The sequence below is a fragment of the Protomyctophum parallelum genome (genome assembly GCF_964188405.1).
Source record: "Protomyctophum parallelum genome assembly, chromosome: 8".
Classification (NCBI taxonomy): Eukaryota; Metazoa; Chordata; class Actinopteri; order Myctophiformes; family Myctophidae; genus Protomyctophum; species Protomyctophum parallelum.
The window spans coordinates 48,745,336-48,762,143 of record NC_139703.1 but is presented as its reverse complement, the minus strand read 5'-3'; the positions used below and the strand labels follow the sequence as shown (position 1 = coordinate 48,762,143).

At 44.1% G+C, this 16,808-nt stretch overlaps 1 protein-coding gene across 3 annotated transcripts in view; it reads left to right on the top strand.

Annotated features, from left to right (window-relative positions):
- Nucleotides 1-16,808, top strand: part of slmapa (sarcolemma associated protein a) — a 54,363-nt gene that overhangs the window by 19,840 nt on the left and 17,715 nt on the right. For all 3 annotated transcript variants that reach the window (XM_083772028.1, XM_083772029.1, XM_083772030.1), the window contains 7 exons: nucleotides 508-648; nucleotides 1,426-1,563; nucleotides 2,798-2,966; nucleotides 4,300-4,350; nucleotides 6,544-6,606; nucleotides 9,169-9,228; nucleotides 9,445-9,519. In XM_083772028.1, the coding sequence (XP_083628154.1) occupies nucleotides 508-648; nucleotides 1,426-1,563; nucleotides 2,798-2,966; nucleotides 4,300-4,350; nucleotides 6,544-6,606; nucleotides 9,169-9,228; nucleotides 9,445-9,519 (697 nt within the window). The remainder of the gene's footprint in view (nucleotides 1-507; nucleotides 649-1,425; nucleotides 1,564-2,797; nucleotides 2,967-4,299; nucleotides 4,351-6,543; nucleotides 6,607-9,168; nucleotides 9,229-9,444; nucleotides 9,520-16,808) is intronic.

Sequence of the window (16,808 nt, the reverse complement as noted above, 5' to 3'; positions counted from 1 at the left end):
TAAACGGCAGATAAGCAGACAGAGGTCTGTTTTAAATGTAAGTATTTGAAACTTCTTAAGGCAACAGTCCTACTCCTACTAAGTAAGCGGTGCAATATCCATTGACTGATATTTCATGCATGAGCTGTATTCATAAAACTCACAGGGAAATCGTCCAAAATGTTAAGATGTGAGAATGTGTGCACAATGCTGCAATGGAGGAGTGACATGACGATTTGTGGCAGATTTACAACTACAAGAACCTGTGTAATCCATATACAGTACTGTATAACTGTTCAAATTATGCTGCCAAGTGCACTCTCCACTGTATTCTCCAATATTACATTTGCGCTCGTTAAAGATGGCCATTGTTGTGTTTGTGCGTTATGGATGACAGAAGACGTGTGTGTTGCTAAATTTGTGTTTCTTACGATTTGGTAATCATAAGAAATCATAAGATGTGTCCAGGAGACAGAGACATGTGCATGCAATATATTAAAAATGGTTAAAGTTTTCCTCATCTCTCAGTCCCAGACAGAGGAGGGTATTCGTAAGGAGTTGCTGGCTCTACAGGAAGACAAACATAACTATGAAACAACTGCAAAGGAGTCACTCAGAAGAGTTCTACAGGAGAAAATAGAGGTGGTCCGGAAGCTCTCTGAAGTAGAGGTACTACTATAATGTTTTGTACTGCTACCATTTACATAAACTTGAATCCTATCATTGTCTCCACCAGCCGAAGGCATGGGGAGAGTATGTTTTGCACTCCGTCCGTCCGTCCGTGTGTCCGTGTGTCCGTCCGTCCGTCCGTGACCAGCTAATCTCAGCCACCGTTAACCCGGTCGATGCCAAATTTTGCACACACACTCCCTGGATGCCAACCATGAACCTCTGCCCCAAACTTTCCAGAACGGCCTGTTATAGCGCCACCAGGAGGCCGCTTTGTGCAAAACAGGTTTTTGCACAGCACACCTACAGATTTTGTCCAAACATCACGCAAATTGGTACACAGTCTCTCTAGAGCCATTCAACCAAACCGGTCTTTCAGATTTCTCAGACTCCATCCTGATTGGTTAAGATTGGCTTCCAAAGTCCACAGGAGTGCTCAGTTTCAAACAAAATGCTGCAAATCATGAACACATCGCGTGATTTCCGTGAAATTGTGCACCCACATTCCCACTAGGCCGAGGACGAAATGCCACATGAACAATTTCAACTCAGCCTCAAGGTGGCGCTATAACTGGCCGAAAAGTGTTTTTACCTCTAAATGCACGGATCTGTGGATAACCTGGTGGAGACCTGTGCCCAGAAGGGCACTTTTTCTAGTTCTATTTTGAGGAGGCCATGAAAATGTACTATAATATCCACAGATGGGGAAGAGTTCCCACATCAAACGTCTCCTGTCGCTCTGCATCTCTGTCTCCCTCTCTCTCTCTCTGTCTACAGCGGTCTCTCAGTAATACAGAAGATGAATGTACTCACCTTAAAGAGATGTCGGAGCGTTCTCAGGAAGAGCTCAGAGAACTGGCCAATAAATACAATGCTGCCATCAATCAGATCAAAGAACTCACCGACAAAATCAAGGTAGTGTACACGGAGAAACTATGTGGAAACTTTAAAGGGATTGTGACATTAAAAAGAAGGTTTTGGAATTGTTCTTGTTTTTTTTTTAGGTTTTCTAATCTCAATTGCACCCAAAAAACATGAACTTTTAACATTCAGTAGATTTTCTGTGATCTGGGGTTTTCTGGCTCAAACATGTGCTCTGATTTGCCGGCAGTAAGTGACATCACTTACTGCAAATCCCATATATGTCAATGGGATTTGCCAGCAGATGTCACTGTTTCACTGTGTTGCCTGTTTTCATTGTAGCTCAAAAGGCCCAAAAAACCCCAAAGAAAACTTCAGACCACAGAAAATCCACTGACTGTTCAAAGTTCAGGTTTTTTGGGTGTAATTGAGGTCATAAAACCTAAAAGAAAAAAGAAAAAGAAAAGAAAATTAATGTCATAAAACCTTTAAACAACATTTTAAAACCAATATTCAAAGGATACAAATTAGTTTAAAGGATAAAAAGAACCGTAAATTGCATTCTAGGTAATCCAAGGTTGGAGTGCAGTAAAAATGTGTTTTCTTTGGGTGGGTGATATTTGCCACTACGTATTCCTACCGTCCTACGGACTGGGGCGACGTCTGTCAGCAGGGAGTGCTTGGCGGGAGGAGTAGGACAAAGGCTCTACGTCCTAGCGGTGGGGGCTAGTAGTATTCCATAGAATAGCAGTGACAACAACAGTGACAACACACACGTGTGTCGGGAGCAATACATTGGCATAACAACAAGCGAAAAAGGCAAAAGAAATTATAATAACAAAAAACTAGGGTGGAACTAGGGGGAAGGCCATGAAATAAACACAATATTGACCCATTACAAGAAAAACAACTTCAATTTCAAACATTTCCTAGAAATGTTTTTTTTATGGCTTTAATATGCAGTTAATTAAAACATTTCTATAAGCGTTATGTGCGAACACGTAATTGTTTTGGGCAAGAGCGCTTAAAGAGTGCTTAAATAGATACAGTACAACCACAGTGAAACTACTTTTGTTCTTTTTTTCTGTAACCTGATACTCCATGGGGTATAGTTACAAAGCTACAAGTGTGCACGTGTGTTATAGGTGACACAGGTCAGTATTAGGCTTTGTATTTCAGATCAACAGCAATGAAGCCCTTTAAGGATGTTGACTATAGTGTCTACTGTCTAGGGAACAGTATACATATTTGTTCTGACTTTGTCTCTCTGCCTTCTGTCTGTCTGCAGGTAGCAGAGGGCCAGCAGGAGGAGTTGTCTCAGAGGGGAGAGATGGAGAAGAAGGAGTTGGAACAGAGGATAGGAGAGATGGAGGAGAAGGAACAGGCTCTGCAGGCGCGTATCGAAGCCCTGCAGGCTGACAACGACTTCACTAATGAGAGACTGACAGCTTTACAGGGTAACGCACACACTCCTGACACGTACACAAATGAACACTGAACACAGACGGGTCATTATGTTCGCATATTTGTGCATCCTCCTCACAACCGGCTAAAAGGTCACTCGTTTAAAATGCTGGGAGGACATTGTGTCATAAACCAGGGTTGAATAACACTTAAAGGTATATTCAGTGATTTCACTCCATCCTCCAGCCTTTCATCCAATCAGGATAGAGAGCCAAAAACGAAACCTAAGGTTCTTTGACCCCCAGGGGTTAACTGGGGACAGGGAGGAACTCCTTATATGGTCGGCACACTATAGTAGAGAGGATTATCACAACAAAACAAAAAAATAAGTGATATTTGAATTAAGTGAAATCACTGAATATACCTTTAACTAAACCAAACACAGGTGAAGTTATACAGTAATAGAGGGAAACGTACAAGCAGGTGAAATAATTGTAAATCGGTTGAATCACATTGAATCACACTGATGCATGCGAGTGATTCCCAAGCAAGTTGAGCTCCTTTTGGTTCGCATAATAACTGTCCATCACAGCTTGCCGGCTCGGATGGCACTGGCTGCTCGGCACGCTTCAAGGCCCCGTTGTCTGTGCACCTGCACTGCCGTGTTAAGTGATTTAACCCATTCTGACCTGAGATCAGATTCATACGAGGTTTCCACTGGACACACACTGGTCTGATGAACCCATTCTGACCTGAGATCAGATTCTAAAAATGTCAGTCGTTCTTCGATTTTTCAAAAAATAGCAGACCTACAAGCTCGTAGCGCGCCACTCGGTGGCGCGCTATGAGCTTGTAGATCTGCTATTTTTTGAGTGGTGCAACCACTCCTACATCCAGCTTGCAATGTCCGTGTACCTGTGTACCTGTAACTATGAGCACGAGTATGTGACTTATTTATACCAGTAGGGGGCGCCAGAAACAGAGAGGGTAGGTGCTGTGTCTCTAATGAGAGAGAGAGAGAGAGAGAGAGAGAGAGAGGGGGGGGGGGGGGGGTGAATTGCACCACTCAGTTCACACGTGTGTGATTTTTAATAGCTAAAGCATAACGTAATGCTAACACCAAAATGGGTGCCCGTTCAGAATGGGTTAAAAAAATCACGCATTTGCACATCAGCAGGATGATGAGTGAACCAAAACAAGTGCCTCCCGCATGTATCTCAGCCTTTCACAGGGCGTCGCCGCTCAGTGCTCTCATCGTTTTGGACGGCTAACCAGATATCTTTTAGATGTCCTGCTCGATAGATTTGTTTCTAGTATGTTTGGTCAGTATATTATAAACCTCCTTACGATACTGGCGTTCTCTTATGAAACTGCTATTGTTTCCAGTTCGGTTGGAACAAATTCAAGAAAAAAGTATCAAAGAAAACAACAGTCTGGGTGAGTTGACACTGTGACCTAATGTCATAACCGTCTATCTGGGTGACACTTCTCCTTTTAATACACTAACTTTGCACGATCACTTCCTGCATGACTACTTCGTGTTGCTGGCTCTGAGGTTGTTTGTTTCCCCCCCCCCCCCCCCCCCCCCCCTTTTAAACTTTGGTTAATTATATTTTCTGACCGTCCGTCCGTCCATACAGTTCTGTGGAAAGTGTGATTGTTCTTTGTATCTCCATCGTATGTCTTTTTCTTGTCTACAGTCCTAACATGTCCTCTGGTGTTAAGGTCAATGATAAATAATAACAATCATAATCATAATAAATAATTATCATCTTATACCATCTTCTATAGTGATTGTTTAGAGTTGGGTCTAAAAATAGTAGTTGGGTCTAACTGTAGTCAATGCATATCTATTCTGAAGTGTTGTTTAGTTTGTCTCCTTAATGTTAATGTTACTGCATTTTGCAGTGGAGGTGGTAATGAAGTAAATATATTTCTCTAATAGCAGACAAACAGATTGATATCACTCTATGACTTGGTTTTGAAATTGAGCTTAATTGGTCCTAGGTTGTGTGGTTGCAAATCTATCTCTTGGTATTCTCCTCTGTGCTTGTAGATGATTAAGATACTAGCATATAAATTGAGTATTAACAAATGTATTCAGAAGAATACAACTGGTGTGGTGACCACATGGATCTCTGTCTTGTGGGTTTGAATCACTCTCACTTCCCCCTCTGTCTCTCTAGTCTCTACACTTTTAAAAATCAATCGGTCTAATTGCTAAATTTAACAAATTGAATAAAATGTGAATAAATGTGATTTGTGTCTGAACATAATGTAAGTCTCTCTGGATGAGAGCGTCACAAGCCAGCTGTGTGTGTGTATGTGTGTGTCTAGTTATGCCGTCTGTAGAGGACAAAGAGAACCAGAACAAACACCAGGAGGAAGAGGAGGAAGATTCAGACACAGATGAAGGGCCTGGTGATGAAGATGATGATGATGATGATGATGATGGTAGATAGTTTTAAGAGTGATATCATCTGGGACAATTTAACCCATTCTGACCGGGCACCCATTTTGGTGTTATAGCATCATGTTATGCTTTAGCTATTGAAAAATAGCAGACCTACAAGCTCATATCGCGCCACCGAGTGGCGCGATACGAGCTTGTAGGTCTGCTATTTTTTGAAAAATCGAAGAACGACTGACATTTTTAGAATCTGATCTCAGGTCAGAATGGGTTCATCAGACCAGTGTGTGTCCAGTGGAAACCTCGTATGAATCTGATCTCAGGTCAGAATGGGTTAAGGGTCTTTGTCTGTTGAGGTGGTGGTGGTCTGCTAATGGTGTGATGATGATGGTAGTTTTTTCCAGGAATTGGGATGAAATTAGAAACGGATGATCTATATTATATCTAATCAATCACATATGAAAATCTTGTGGGCGTATTCCTTAATTTCTCTAAAGGGAGAATGTAATACTGATGATGGTTATTTGGACCTAATCTGATTCTGAATGGATGATGGTTTGATCATAATCTGGAGATATCAGATACTACGTTTGTTTGGTTTTGTGGGATGTGGGACTTTTTTTATGATCATCGCTCGGATTATATCTAACTATCAGACGAGATGAGATCACTGGGCTGCTGGTGGTCATTTCATAATGATGATAATATTAATGATGGCAGATGACAGTAATTTAACAACTGGAATGTTGGTCTACCTCTTTTTGTGTCGGACTTGTCATAATAATGGCACTACAGCTGATGGCAGCTTGTCTATCCAGTGTTGATGGACATATGCTAAAATTGGATTAATTTGTATGTATTCATTATTAATAATACCATTGAATCCGTAATTGTACTGAACCTGGAGGACACAAAGAGGACTGTCAAACATTCATTGCTGCCATGACTGTTATGTCTGTCTGTCTGCCTCACGTGCATGCTTGTCTGCCTGACGTGCATGCTTGTCTGCCTGACGTGCATGCTTGCCTGCCTGTCTGCCTGCCTGCCTGTCTGTCTGCATGTTATTTTAGGTTCCGATGTCCTGCCCTTTCATACAGTTGTAGCCTGATGTTCATGATGGCATTGATTTGTTCGGTGTGAAAGCTGTGCTCTGTCTCTTGACAGATGTGTGTTTGTTGACAAATGGATCTGTCTGTAATATCTAGTTGTGTTTCTGTTAGATAACTGTCATGTAAACAGTGGTGGAGATTCTACTAGAATACAACAACTTATAGACTGTCAACGTGAGTACACACACAATGAGGACCTTTTATTTCTATTCATGGTGGCGGGTCATCTCTGTTCCTCCATCCTACTCTCACATAGTCAGATGATCTGTGATCTCCACCTACCAAAATGTCTAGAGACATCTACATTCAATATAGAGGCTGAAACCAACAGCCTGTCTGCCTGGCAGCTGCTTTATATTGGGGATCCGATATCCTGGCTTTCTGCACAGTTGTAGCTTGATGTTCATGATGGTCCAATAGCCTCTCTATTGGTTCTACTGGCTTGATACAAGACTACAACTGCAAGACTAGGTACGGACGTACGGTATCAGAATTGGTTATCGAAGCACAAGGTTTGTTACACTGAATTTAGACGTACCCAGACGTTTTGGTATGCTGAGATCTCATATCGTCTGGCTACGCAAGACTACCTCCATCCTGTATTCACAATATTTTCTCATCACCAGTGTATCGTGTATTGCCTAAAAATGTCCAATGCATTTCCATCATTTTATTGCCAACAACTAATCGGCCATTAAGTGTCTGGACCGAATGTTTATGAAGTATCTGCCATAGTCACAGAGTTGTAGGCAGTATTACACACATGAATGCCGTGTGAAAATTTGCAGTTAATCCATAGTTACTTACTGGTTGGGATATACCACTTAACTCAATGTCTGCCAAGGACTTAATTAACTGCTTTTTTATCAAACTGACTTTTTTGGAAAGTGTCATTACAGTATGCACTTGATGGGTATTTTCAGTTTGGTTAGACTCATGAAGACCAATTGACAATGCTTAAACATTGGCACACGTTTTAATGTCCGCTATTAGGCAGACTGCCATGTTTTTACCCTTTTTTTATTATTAACTTTAACTGGAAATCAAACCACAAAATCTGCCTAGAGTTTCATGCACCTTAATGCTAAATCCATGCTGGCTTGTTGCGTGGGATAATAATAATGGATTGCATATTTTTTTATGTGAGTGCTTACTCAAAGCGCTTTACAATGATCCATTCATTCATACATTGGGATGTACAGTACACAACACAGTAACAATTACTGCAGTAAAATCCACAGGTAGCCACTAGCCAGAATGGTCAACACATTAGTATCACAACACAGTAACAATTACTGCAGTAAAATCCACAGGTAGCCACTAGCCAGAATGGTCAACACATTACTATCACATCCGGGAACAGCAGGCCTTAAGGGCAGTGGCGTGCACAGAAATTTAGAGGGGCAGGTGCTCAAGTGAAAAAAAGGGCACCTTGTGCAGCGCATTTTGGGGCGGGAAGTGGGAACCCATTTTGGTGCTTTAGCTATTGAAAAATAGCAGATCTACAAGCTCATAGCGCGCCACCGAGTGGCGCGCTACGAGCTTGTAGGTCTGCTATTTTATTTATTTATCGAAGAACCACTGACATAGAAACATAGCTTTAGATTGTGGGGGGCCTAAATAATATAGTAGAAGCGTTTTTTTAATCAAGATTTGATCAATGTCACCATGGTCCACACACTACAAATTAAGAAAAATAAATAAAACTTTACTTTTTTTTTTCTTTTTTTAAGAGCAAAATTGCCAAAAGGGCAGGGGGTGCTCTAGCACCCCCTAGTGTCTATCTGTGCATGCCACTGCTTAAGCCGTATGCTTTCCTTTGGTTACACCAAAAACTGTTGATCATGAGACATACTCCTCTCAGCCGATCTTTACGAGAGAGCCTTTGATCTGTCTGCGCGTGGCGCGGAGAAACTCTGTAGCCAGATCAATGAATCTGGGATCCCTCAGGCATCCATGTCTGCATGATGTAAATTATGCAGTTGTACCTGATTTCCTGATGGAATTAGATATGGGCCCATACTTGGCATAATTATCGCGAGACTTTGCCAGTTTGCCAGTAGAATGGCAGGCAGAATCAGCTGTCTGGCTGTCAGTCGAAACACAATTATGCAGTTAATTGTCCCTGGTTTCCTGGTGGAATTAGATATGCTTCCATACTTGGTATAATTGTCCAGGGATTGTACATTTGCCAGTAAAATGGCGTAGTAGTGGTAGAGTGGGTCTTTGGCTGAGTTCTGTCTCAGCCGAAAAATAACTCAACCGACCCTGCTTCCCTTTTCTTGCGTGTTTTTGTCTCCGTTGTGTTGGTGCAGCAAAAAAAATAAAAATTGTTAAAGGTACAATATTAAAGGGAAAAACTGCTACATTGGTCGAGAGTTTGCATTCCGCGTGCTGCTTTTAAAAATGTGTCAACATTTTTACGTGTTCAGATGGCTGGATCCTGGCTCCAGCTCAACGAGGCTGTCCTGTCCTCTGTTTGTCTTTCACTTGCTTTTTGTATTTTCTCTTCTCGTACACCTAGTAACTCGACATACATTTCTCTAGTCATCTCTTTCATTGGCTTGTCTTTTATTCTTTGTTTGGATGTAATAACTCGTCATCATTCATGCTCTAGCTTCACTCCTGTTCCTCTGGCTGTGTTGAATCTGCCGTCAGACAAATGTATACCCAGGTCAAATAGGTCATGGCTGATTCTTTTTATATACTGTGTTAATGTGAAATCTTTCCTTCCAGCGGTCAAACAACTAAAAGCAGCTGTAGGATCTTCAATCCACAAACTGACCAACTTTGACGGTAAGAGCTGATCTGATCTGGACAGCCTTAGAACTTGTCCATTGTATATTTTAATGTATTGTACCTTTTTTTTGGGGGGGGGGGGGGGTCCCATTTAGTGTGCTAGGTTGGGTGTGTGTGCTTACGGACTGAAAATGTTATTGGAATCTGTACTGAAAAGAGATGTGACCTATGTATATTATTATTAAATGATTGGTGTGTGTGTGGTGTGTGTAGAAGTTATTGATGCTCACCTTCAGAACAACCAGACAGCAGAAGACAACAGCTTGGCCAGTCCTGACAGACTCAGAGGTACGCTTTACCACTTTTATTCACATACATTATAACGATTACACTAATAACAATTAAATAAATCAATTATAGCAAAAATGAGGGAGGTGGTGGGTCAGTTCAGAATAAAATCACTAAAGAAATCAGTAAATAAGTTTAACTGTAATTTAATAAACTTAAAACAAAATGAAAATTTCAATAACAATAGTCAACTTAAATGAAATCGAAATAAAATAAACTGTCTCAAAAGGGATGGGTGTGAGGTTCAAATGTCCTGGCACTGTTCAAAGCTAACTTAAATGTCCACAAAAAGAAATCCAAAATGGAACCCGCTCCAAAGTTGCGTAGTGGAAAGTCTACTCGGCTCTTACCGCCCTTTCACCCGGTACGCAAAGTCCGTCCTCCTAATAATCCAAACTCCAGGGAAATAATCCAAAATGGAAAGAAAGTTCTCCTTCTCCAAAGGGTATAAATCCAAACGATCCCACAAACTACTATAGCAAGACTTGGGATAAATCCTCTTGCTTCTCAGTGTAGCCTGTGTGTTTGTCTCTCTCCACCTCCACCCTGGACTGCCAGACTCAATCTCTCCAGGTGGCCCAAACAATGTGATTGCCCCTCACCCCATCAGCCAGGTGAGCTGTGGGCGGGGCTTCACAATCACTGCCTGTTCTGTTACCATAGCAACACATGTATCTAGCTGGTTTCTCATGGCATAGTCCAGCAGATAACTAGAAAAAACACATAGTGCGGCAGGTAGGTGGAAAATAATAACATAGATGAAAATAGTGCATAGCAAACAAAAAATGCATAAAACAATGTGACTCTGGGCACAGATGTTACATATTCCCCTCCCCTAATGGAAGAGGCTCCTTGGGGCCAAAGTAAGCCTTCAGGTTCTGCACATGATATACATCACTATGATCTTTCGGCCCTAGAAGTGACACAGAATAGTTGACGGGGCCTAACCTTTTCTGTATCTTAGCAGGGCCCTTCCACTTAGGTGCGAGCTTGGCCATGAAACCTGCTTCTGCTTTGGACAGGGGGTGGTCTCTGATCCACACTAGATCCCCAGGTTCAAATGTGACCTGCTCACGCCTGAGATTGTAATAGCGACCCTGTTTCTCTTGAGCCTTTGCCACATGCTGTCTGACACTCTCCACTAACCTCTTCTGTCTTTCCAGCAAGGCATAAGTGGTCTCGTCAGGATCAGGGGCTCGGCACAGGACCCTCTCCAGTGGGCCTTTCAGTTTGCGTCCCAGGGCTACTTCTGCTGGAGTGAAGCCTGTGCTTTCCTGCCATGCCGAGTTGATTGCGAACCGGAACTCTGAAAGCCACATGTCCCATGTATTGTGCTTGTCCTTGACAAAAGATGCCATCATTGTTTTCAAGGTGCGATTTATGCGTTCGGTCAAGTTTGTCTGAGGGTGGTATGCTGTTGTTAGCTTCTGGACCACACCCCACTGTTGACATATCTGTGCCAGCAGCTGAGAGGTGAACTGTGCCCCTCTGTCAGACACGAGGTACTTGGGGGTACCCCACCTAGTGAAGATTTCCTCGATTAGCAAGGAAGCTATCTTGGGGGACTTCGCTTCTCGTATGGGGAACAGCTCAACCCATTTGGAGCAATAATCGACTACCACCATAAGGTATTGGTTGCCTTTCCTGCTCCTAGGAAAAGGCCCCATGAGATCAACACCCAGCATGAAACCAGGCTCCTTCACGGCAGTCGATTGTAAGTGGCCTGAGAGCTTGGTCAGTTGGGGCTTGTACTTCTGGCAGGTTATGCAGTTCTTGGTGTACTCCCATACATCCTTCCTCACATCTGGCCAGTACGCAACATCCAACAGTCTCAGTAGGGTTTTCAGCCTTCCTAGATGTCCTCCAAGTGGGCTGTCATGGAAGTAGTTGAGGAATTGGGACCTCATTCCTTTTGGGATGAACAACTGCCATTTCTGTCCTTCCTGCTTGATGGGTACGATCCTGTACAGGAATCCATTTTCGAGGGCATAGTGGATGCGTCCGTGTTTGACTTTTCCATCTTGCACCTCTTTCACCAACTCTTGTACTTCAGGATCATACTGCTGAGCCGCAGAAATATCGGCCCAGTCTACAGGGAGGGTGCATCGGTGACTGTGAACAGCACGGCTGACACACAGAATGGCTACGTCTTCCACCCCGACAGGTGCTCTAGACAGGGCATCTGGAACAACATTAAATCGTCCCTTCCTGTAAATGACAGTGAAGTCGAACTCCTGTAGCCTAATTGTCCAACGTGCCAGTCTGGAAGTTGGTTTTGGGTGGTTGAAAACCCACGCCAAGGAAGAATGGTCAGTAACCACCTCGAACTTCCGCCCTTCAAGAAAGGCTCTCCATTTCTCTACCGCCCATACAACGGCAAGGCATTCTCTCTCTGAGACAGAGTAATTTCTCTCAGCAGGGTTGAGGACACGCGATGCGTACGCAATGACTCGCTCAACGCCTTCCACCTCTTGGGTAAGCACGGCCCCCAAACCGATGCCACTTGCGTCTGTCTGAACCTTGAAAGGTAAACTGAAGTTTGGTGCCATCAGCACTGGAGCTGTGGTGAGAGCCTGCTTCAGGTCTTCAAAAGCGGCTTGGCACTCTGAGGTCCACACCCACGGTGTGCCCTTCTTTTTTAGCGCATTAAGGGGTGCAGCCCGTTCAGAAAATCGGTGAATGAACCGATGATACCAGCCGGCAATTCCCAAGAATCTTTCAATGTCCTTCACTGAGGACGGTGTCGGGAAAGACAAGACAGAATCAATTTTCTTCGCCTCAGTGTGGATTCCTTCGCCAGACACCTCGTGACCCAGGAAGGTCAGTGATCGCTGGAAGAGGTTACACTTCCCCAAGTTCAGGGTGAGTCCGGCGCCCTGCAGCCTGGAAAACACCTCCCTCAGGTGCTGTAGGTGCTGCTGATCGTTTTGTGAGTAAATCACAATATCGTCGATGTACACAAAGCAGAACTTCCTTATCAGCCCTCTCAGGACTGTTTCCATGAGGCGTTGGAAGGTTGCCGCTGCGTTCTTGAGCCCGAAAGGCAGAACAAGGAACTCATATAGACCCTGTGGAGTGGCGAAGGCTGTCTTGTGGATGCTCCGCGGATCCATTCCCACTTGCCAGTATCCACTCTTCAAGTCAAGGGTGCTGAACACTGTGGCAGCATGCATGGACTCTAAGATCTCATGAATATGAGGCATGGGGTAGGCGTCCAAAGGGGTTTTAGCGTTGACAGCTCTGTAGTCCACGCAGAACCGAAGCTTTCCACATTTCTTCTTCACCAACACCACAGGTGCAGCCCATGGTGAAGCAGATGGCCTGATGATTTGCTTGTCCAACATGTCCTTAATCTCTCCTGCCACATACTCCTGTTTCTCTTGTGACATCCTGTATGCACGTCGACGGATAGGAACCTCATCGTTAGTTAGGATGCTGTGGTTAACCACTGAGGTGTGGCCAAGTGCGTCCGTACAGACGGATGACCAGTCATTGAGAAGATGTTCTAGCTGGCCCTGAACCTGTTCACTGACAGAAGCTGCTTGAACCAGTCTTTGCACATGGTCTACCAGACCGGGGTCACCTTCTTGCTCCCTTCCACCCTCCAGTTGGCTACTGGTGTGGATACATGGAGCAGCAGGCACTGGGACAGCAAGGTACAGATGGGCACCATGCAAAGGGTCAAGTGTCGAGCTTTGGTGGTTGAAAGGATGGTACTCAAGTTGGTCTCCTCTGGAAATGGCGTAGCGGGAGTTCTTGAAGTCAAGGATGATTCCCGTAAGAAACATGAAGTCCAGACCAGTTACTACTGGAAAAGCCAGGTGCTCGTCTTTCATAATCTTGACATCGACTGTGTACTGTCGACCATGAAAGACACAGTCAATCATTGCATGACCAATGGCACTGTTGATCTTGCCATCAGCCAACATGAAAGCACCATTGTGGCAAGTCTTCAGTCCCTCACTGGGACCTTTTAAACGTCTCCACAAAGACTCCTGCACCAGAGTATAGGTACAGCCGGTATCCAGAAGACCCCAACAGTGGTATGACTTCAGGAGCATAGACAGCATGATTGGCTCGCTAGGCTTTTCTTGCGTCTCAGCCGACTGCACAACAGAAAGGTTCCCAGGGGGTTTCTTTCCCCCCGTGGGAGGTGCTGAGGTTCCAGTCGTCTTCTTCTGCTGCTCTGCTTTGTTAGCTTGTGCCCAGTATGACTTAGAGGCCAACAGGTCTTTCTCAATGAGTGTCCCGACACGTACCAACTCATCAACCGATCGCACAGATCCCCTGACTAGACTGGCCAGCCTAGGGTTGCAATTGCGAAGAATGTGCTGGAGTATGGCTCTCTCAGGCAGATCGGCTTGCCATCTCAGACAGAGAGCTCGTAACTGGAAAGCAAAGTCTCTAATACTCTCATGTGGTTCTTGTCGTTTCTCACGGATCCGCATCTCGGCCTCCGCTTCATAGTCCTCAGACAGGAAGGACCTCAAGAAAGCATCTTTAAACTCATTCCAGGTCTGCACCCGGGTTCGTTCGGCCTTCCACCAGTCTTTGGCCGTTCCGCTCAAGACTGAATTAAGTGCTGCAAGGATCTCAAGATCAGGTAGGGGGCGCACAGCCAAGAACTCTTCACACTTCTCCAGATAGGAGATTGGATCCAAGTCACTTCCCCTGTCGCCAAAACAAGGAAACTCCACCTTGACTGGAGGTTTCAAGTGATAGGCAGGGTGAATGACACTCCTCTGGCTGTCGTCTGGCATTGTCTTTGCCCCAAAAGGAATGGGTGAACTCTGCTTTGAGTGAGACTTGGCAGATGCATGACCCACCGGCATGGGGGTAGAGGTGCTAACTGGCAGACGAGAATTCATCATGTCATTCCACCGAGCATCTCTCCGCTTCAAGCAGTTCACCATTTCAGAGTCAAGATTCTCAATGGAGGTTGAGACAAGATCTTTAAGAGCTGCGCACTCCTTGTCAATGCGGTGATTAACTCCTTGCTCTCCTTTCTTTGCATTTGAATACAGAGCCCCAATATCTGTGCCCTGTTGCTGCAGCAATGCCTCCACTGCCACTAACCTTTGGCTGAATTCACCTTCGACGAGGGCTTTGGTGAGGTTAAGGCTACGCTCAACAGCAGTGACTCTAGTGTCCATGTCACCATAATGACTATACAGTTGAGTTATTAATGCTCCCACCCTGCCTTGTGATGAAGGTGGCTCTGCCTGTAAGTCAGTGTTAGTCACTCCACTAGCCCCATCTGCAGGTTCTTGGACTGGGTTGACTGGGTTGGGTGGAGGAGGCTCCTCTACGCCCTGTTCACTGCCCTCGGGATCTGTATCATCCTCGCCATAGAGTGATTTGAGGGACTCTGACAACGCATCTCTCCTAGTCATAAACGAGGCTGCACTGTAATCTGGAGTCTGCTCTACATTTCCTGACCCAGGGTAGTGAGACAGGTTTGGTGGCTCCTCACCTGCTCTGTTCTCATCATCAGACATGTTTAAATTACTGAAAAGTGATTATATTATTGGTATTCTATTGAACTGACCGTCCCTGTTCAGGCTCCATTCTATAACGATTACACTAATAACAATTAAATAAATCAATTATAGCAAAAATGAGGGAGGTGGTGGGTCAGTTCAGAATAAAATCACTAAAGAAATCAGTAAATAAGTTTAACTGTAATTTAATAAACTTAAAACAAAATGAAAATTTCAATAACAATAGTCAACTTAAATGAAATCGAAATAAAATAAACTGTCTCAAAAGGGATGGGTGTGAGGTTCAAATGTCCTGGCACTGTTCAAAGCTAACTTAAATGTCCACAAAAAGAAATCCAAAATGGAACCCGCTCCAAAGTTGCGTAGTGGAAAGTCTACTCGGCTCTTACCGCCCTTTCACCCGGTACGCAAAGTCCGTCCTCCTAATAATCCAAACTCCAGGGAAATAATCCAAAATGGAAAGAAAGTTCTCCTTCTCCAAAGGGTATAAATCCAAACGATCCCACAAACTACTATAGCAAGACTTGGGATAAATCCTCTTGCTTCTCAGTGTAGCCTGTGTGTTTGTCTCTCTCCACCTCCACCCTGGACTGCCAGACTCAATCTCTCCAGGTGGCCCAAACAATGTGATTGCCCCTCACCCCATCAGCCAGGTGAGCTGTGGGCGGGGCTTCACAATCACTGCCTGTTCTGTTACCATAGCAACACATGTATCTAGCTGGTTTCTCATGGCATAGTCCAGCAGATAACTAGAAAAAACACATAGTGCGGCAGGTAGGTGGAAAATAATAACATAGATGAAAATAGTGCATAGCAAACAAAAAATGCATAAAACAATGTGACTCTGGGCACAGATGTTACAACATCACAAACTGTGGATCCAGACTAGAGCTCTTCACGAGTCCCAAAGGTCAGGGGTTGTCAGTGCTGCAGGTGGTTGTCAGTCTAATAACTTGAGACCCGTTACAGACTTTATGCACAGCGAGATCCTCAGTGTGCATTTAACTCTGGGAGTGTAGACTACAAGATCCTCAGTGTGCATTTAACTCTGGGAGTGTAGACTACAAAATTAACCAAACGGAGTTCAGAGATAATGGAACTGGAACCGACCTAGCCCAACATTTTTGATTCTCGTAGAGGTTTTTTTTCGATTCTGACGAATCTCTCGACGAGAGTCTAAAAGATAACTCCGCCCCTAACGTAGAAGAAGCTACCTTGATGCCTTTAAATCACTCTTACCTTGTACAAATGCAAAATCATAGCTGCTTTAAATGTTGCCCCACTTGTTTGTGACGTCTGCGGAACCATATTAAACACCTGCGTGGCTTATCTTTCAATAAAAAAGGTATTTTAATCAACTCTGGCGGCCATCTTGCTTTTCTCTCCATTGTAAATGCGCAAGAGAACCCTGGCCGCTAGCCGCTAGGGGCGCGGGCAATATTCTGTTGCGCCGTTTACCGCATTTACAATGGAGGATTACCGCATTTTACCGTTTACCGCATTTACAATGGAGGATTACCGCATTTTACCGTTTACCGCATTTACAATGGAGGATTCAGAAACTGAGTGGATTAAAATACCTTTTTTATTGAAAAATAAGCCCCGCAGGTGTTTAATATGGTTCCGCAGACGTCACAAACAAGTGGGGCAACATTAAAAGCAGCTATGATTTTGCATTTGTACAAGGTAAGAGTGATTTAAAGGCATCAAGGTTGCTTCTTCGACGTTAGGGGCGGAGTTATCTTTTAGACTCTCGTAGAGAGATTCGTCAGAATCGGAAAAAAAACC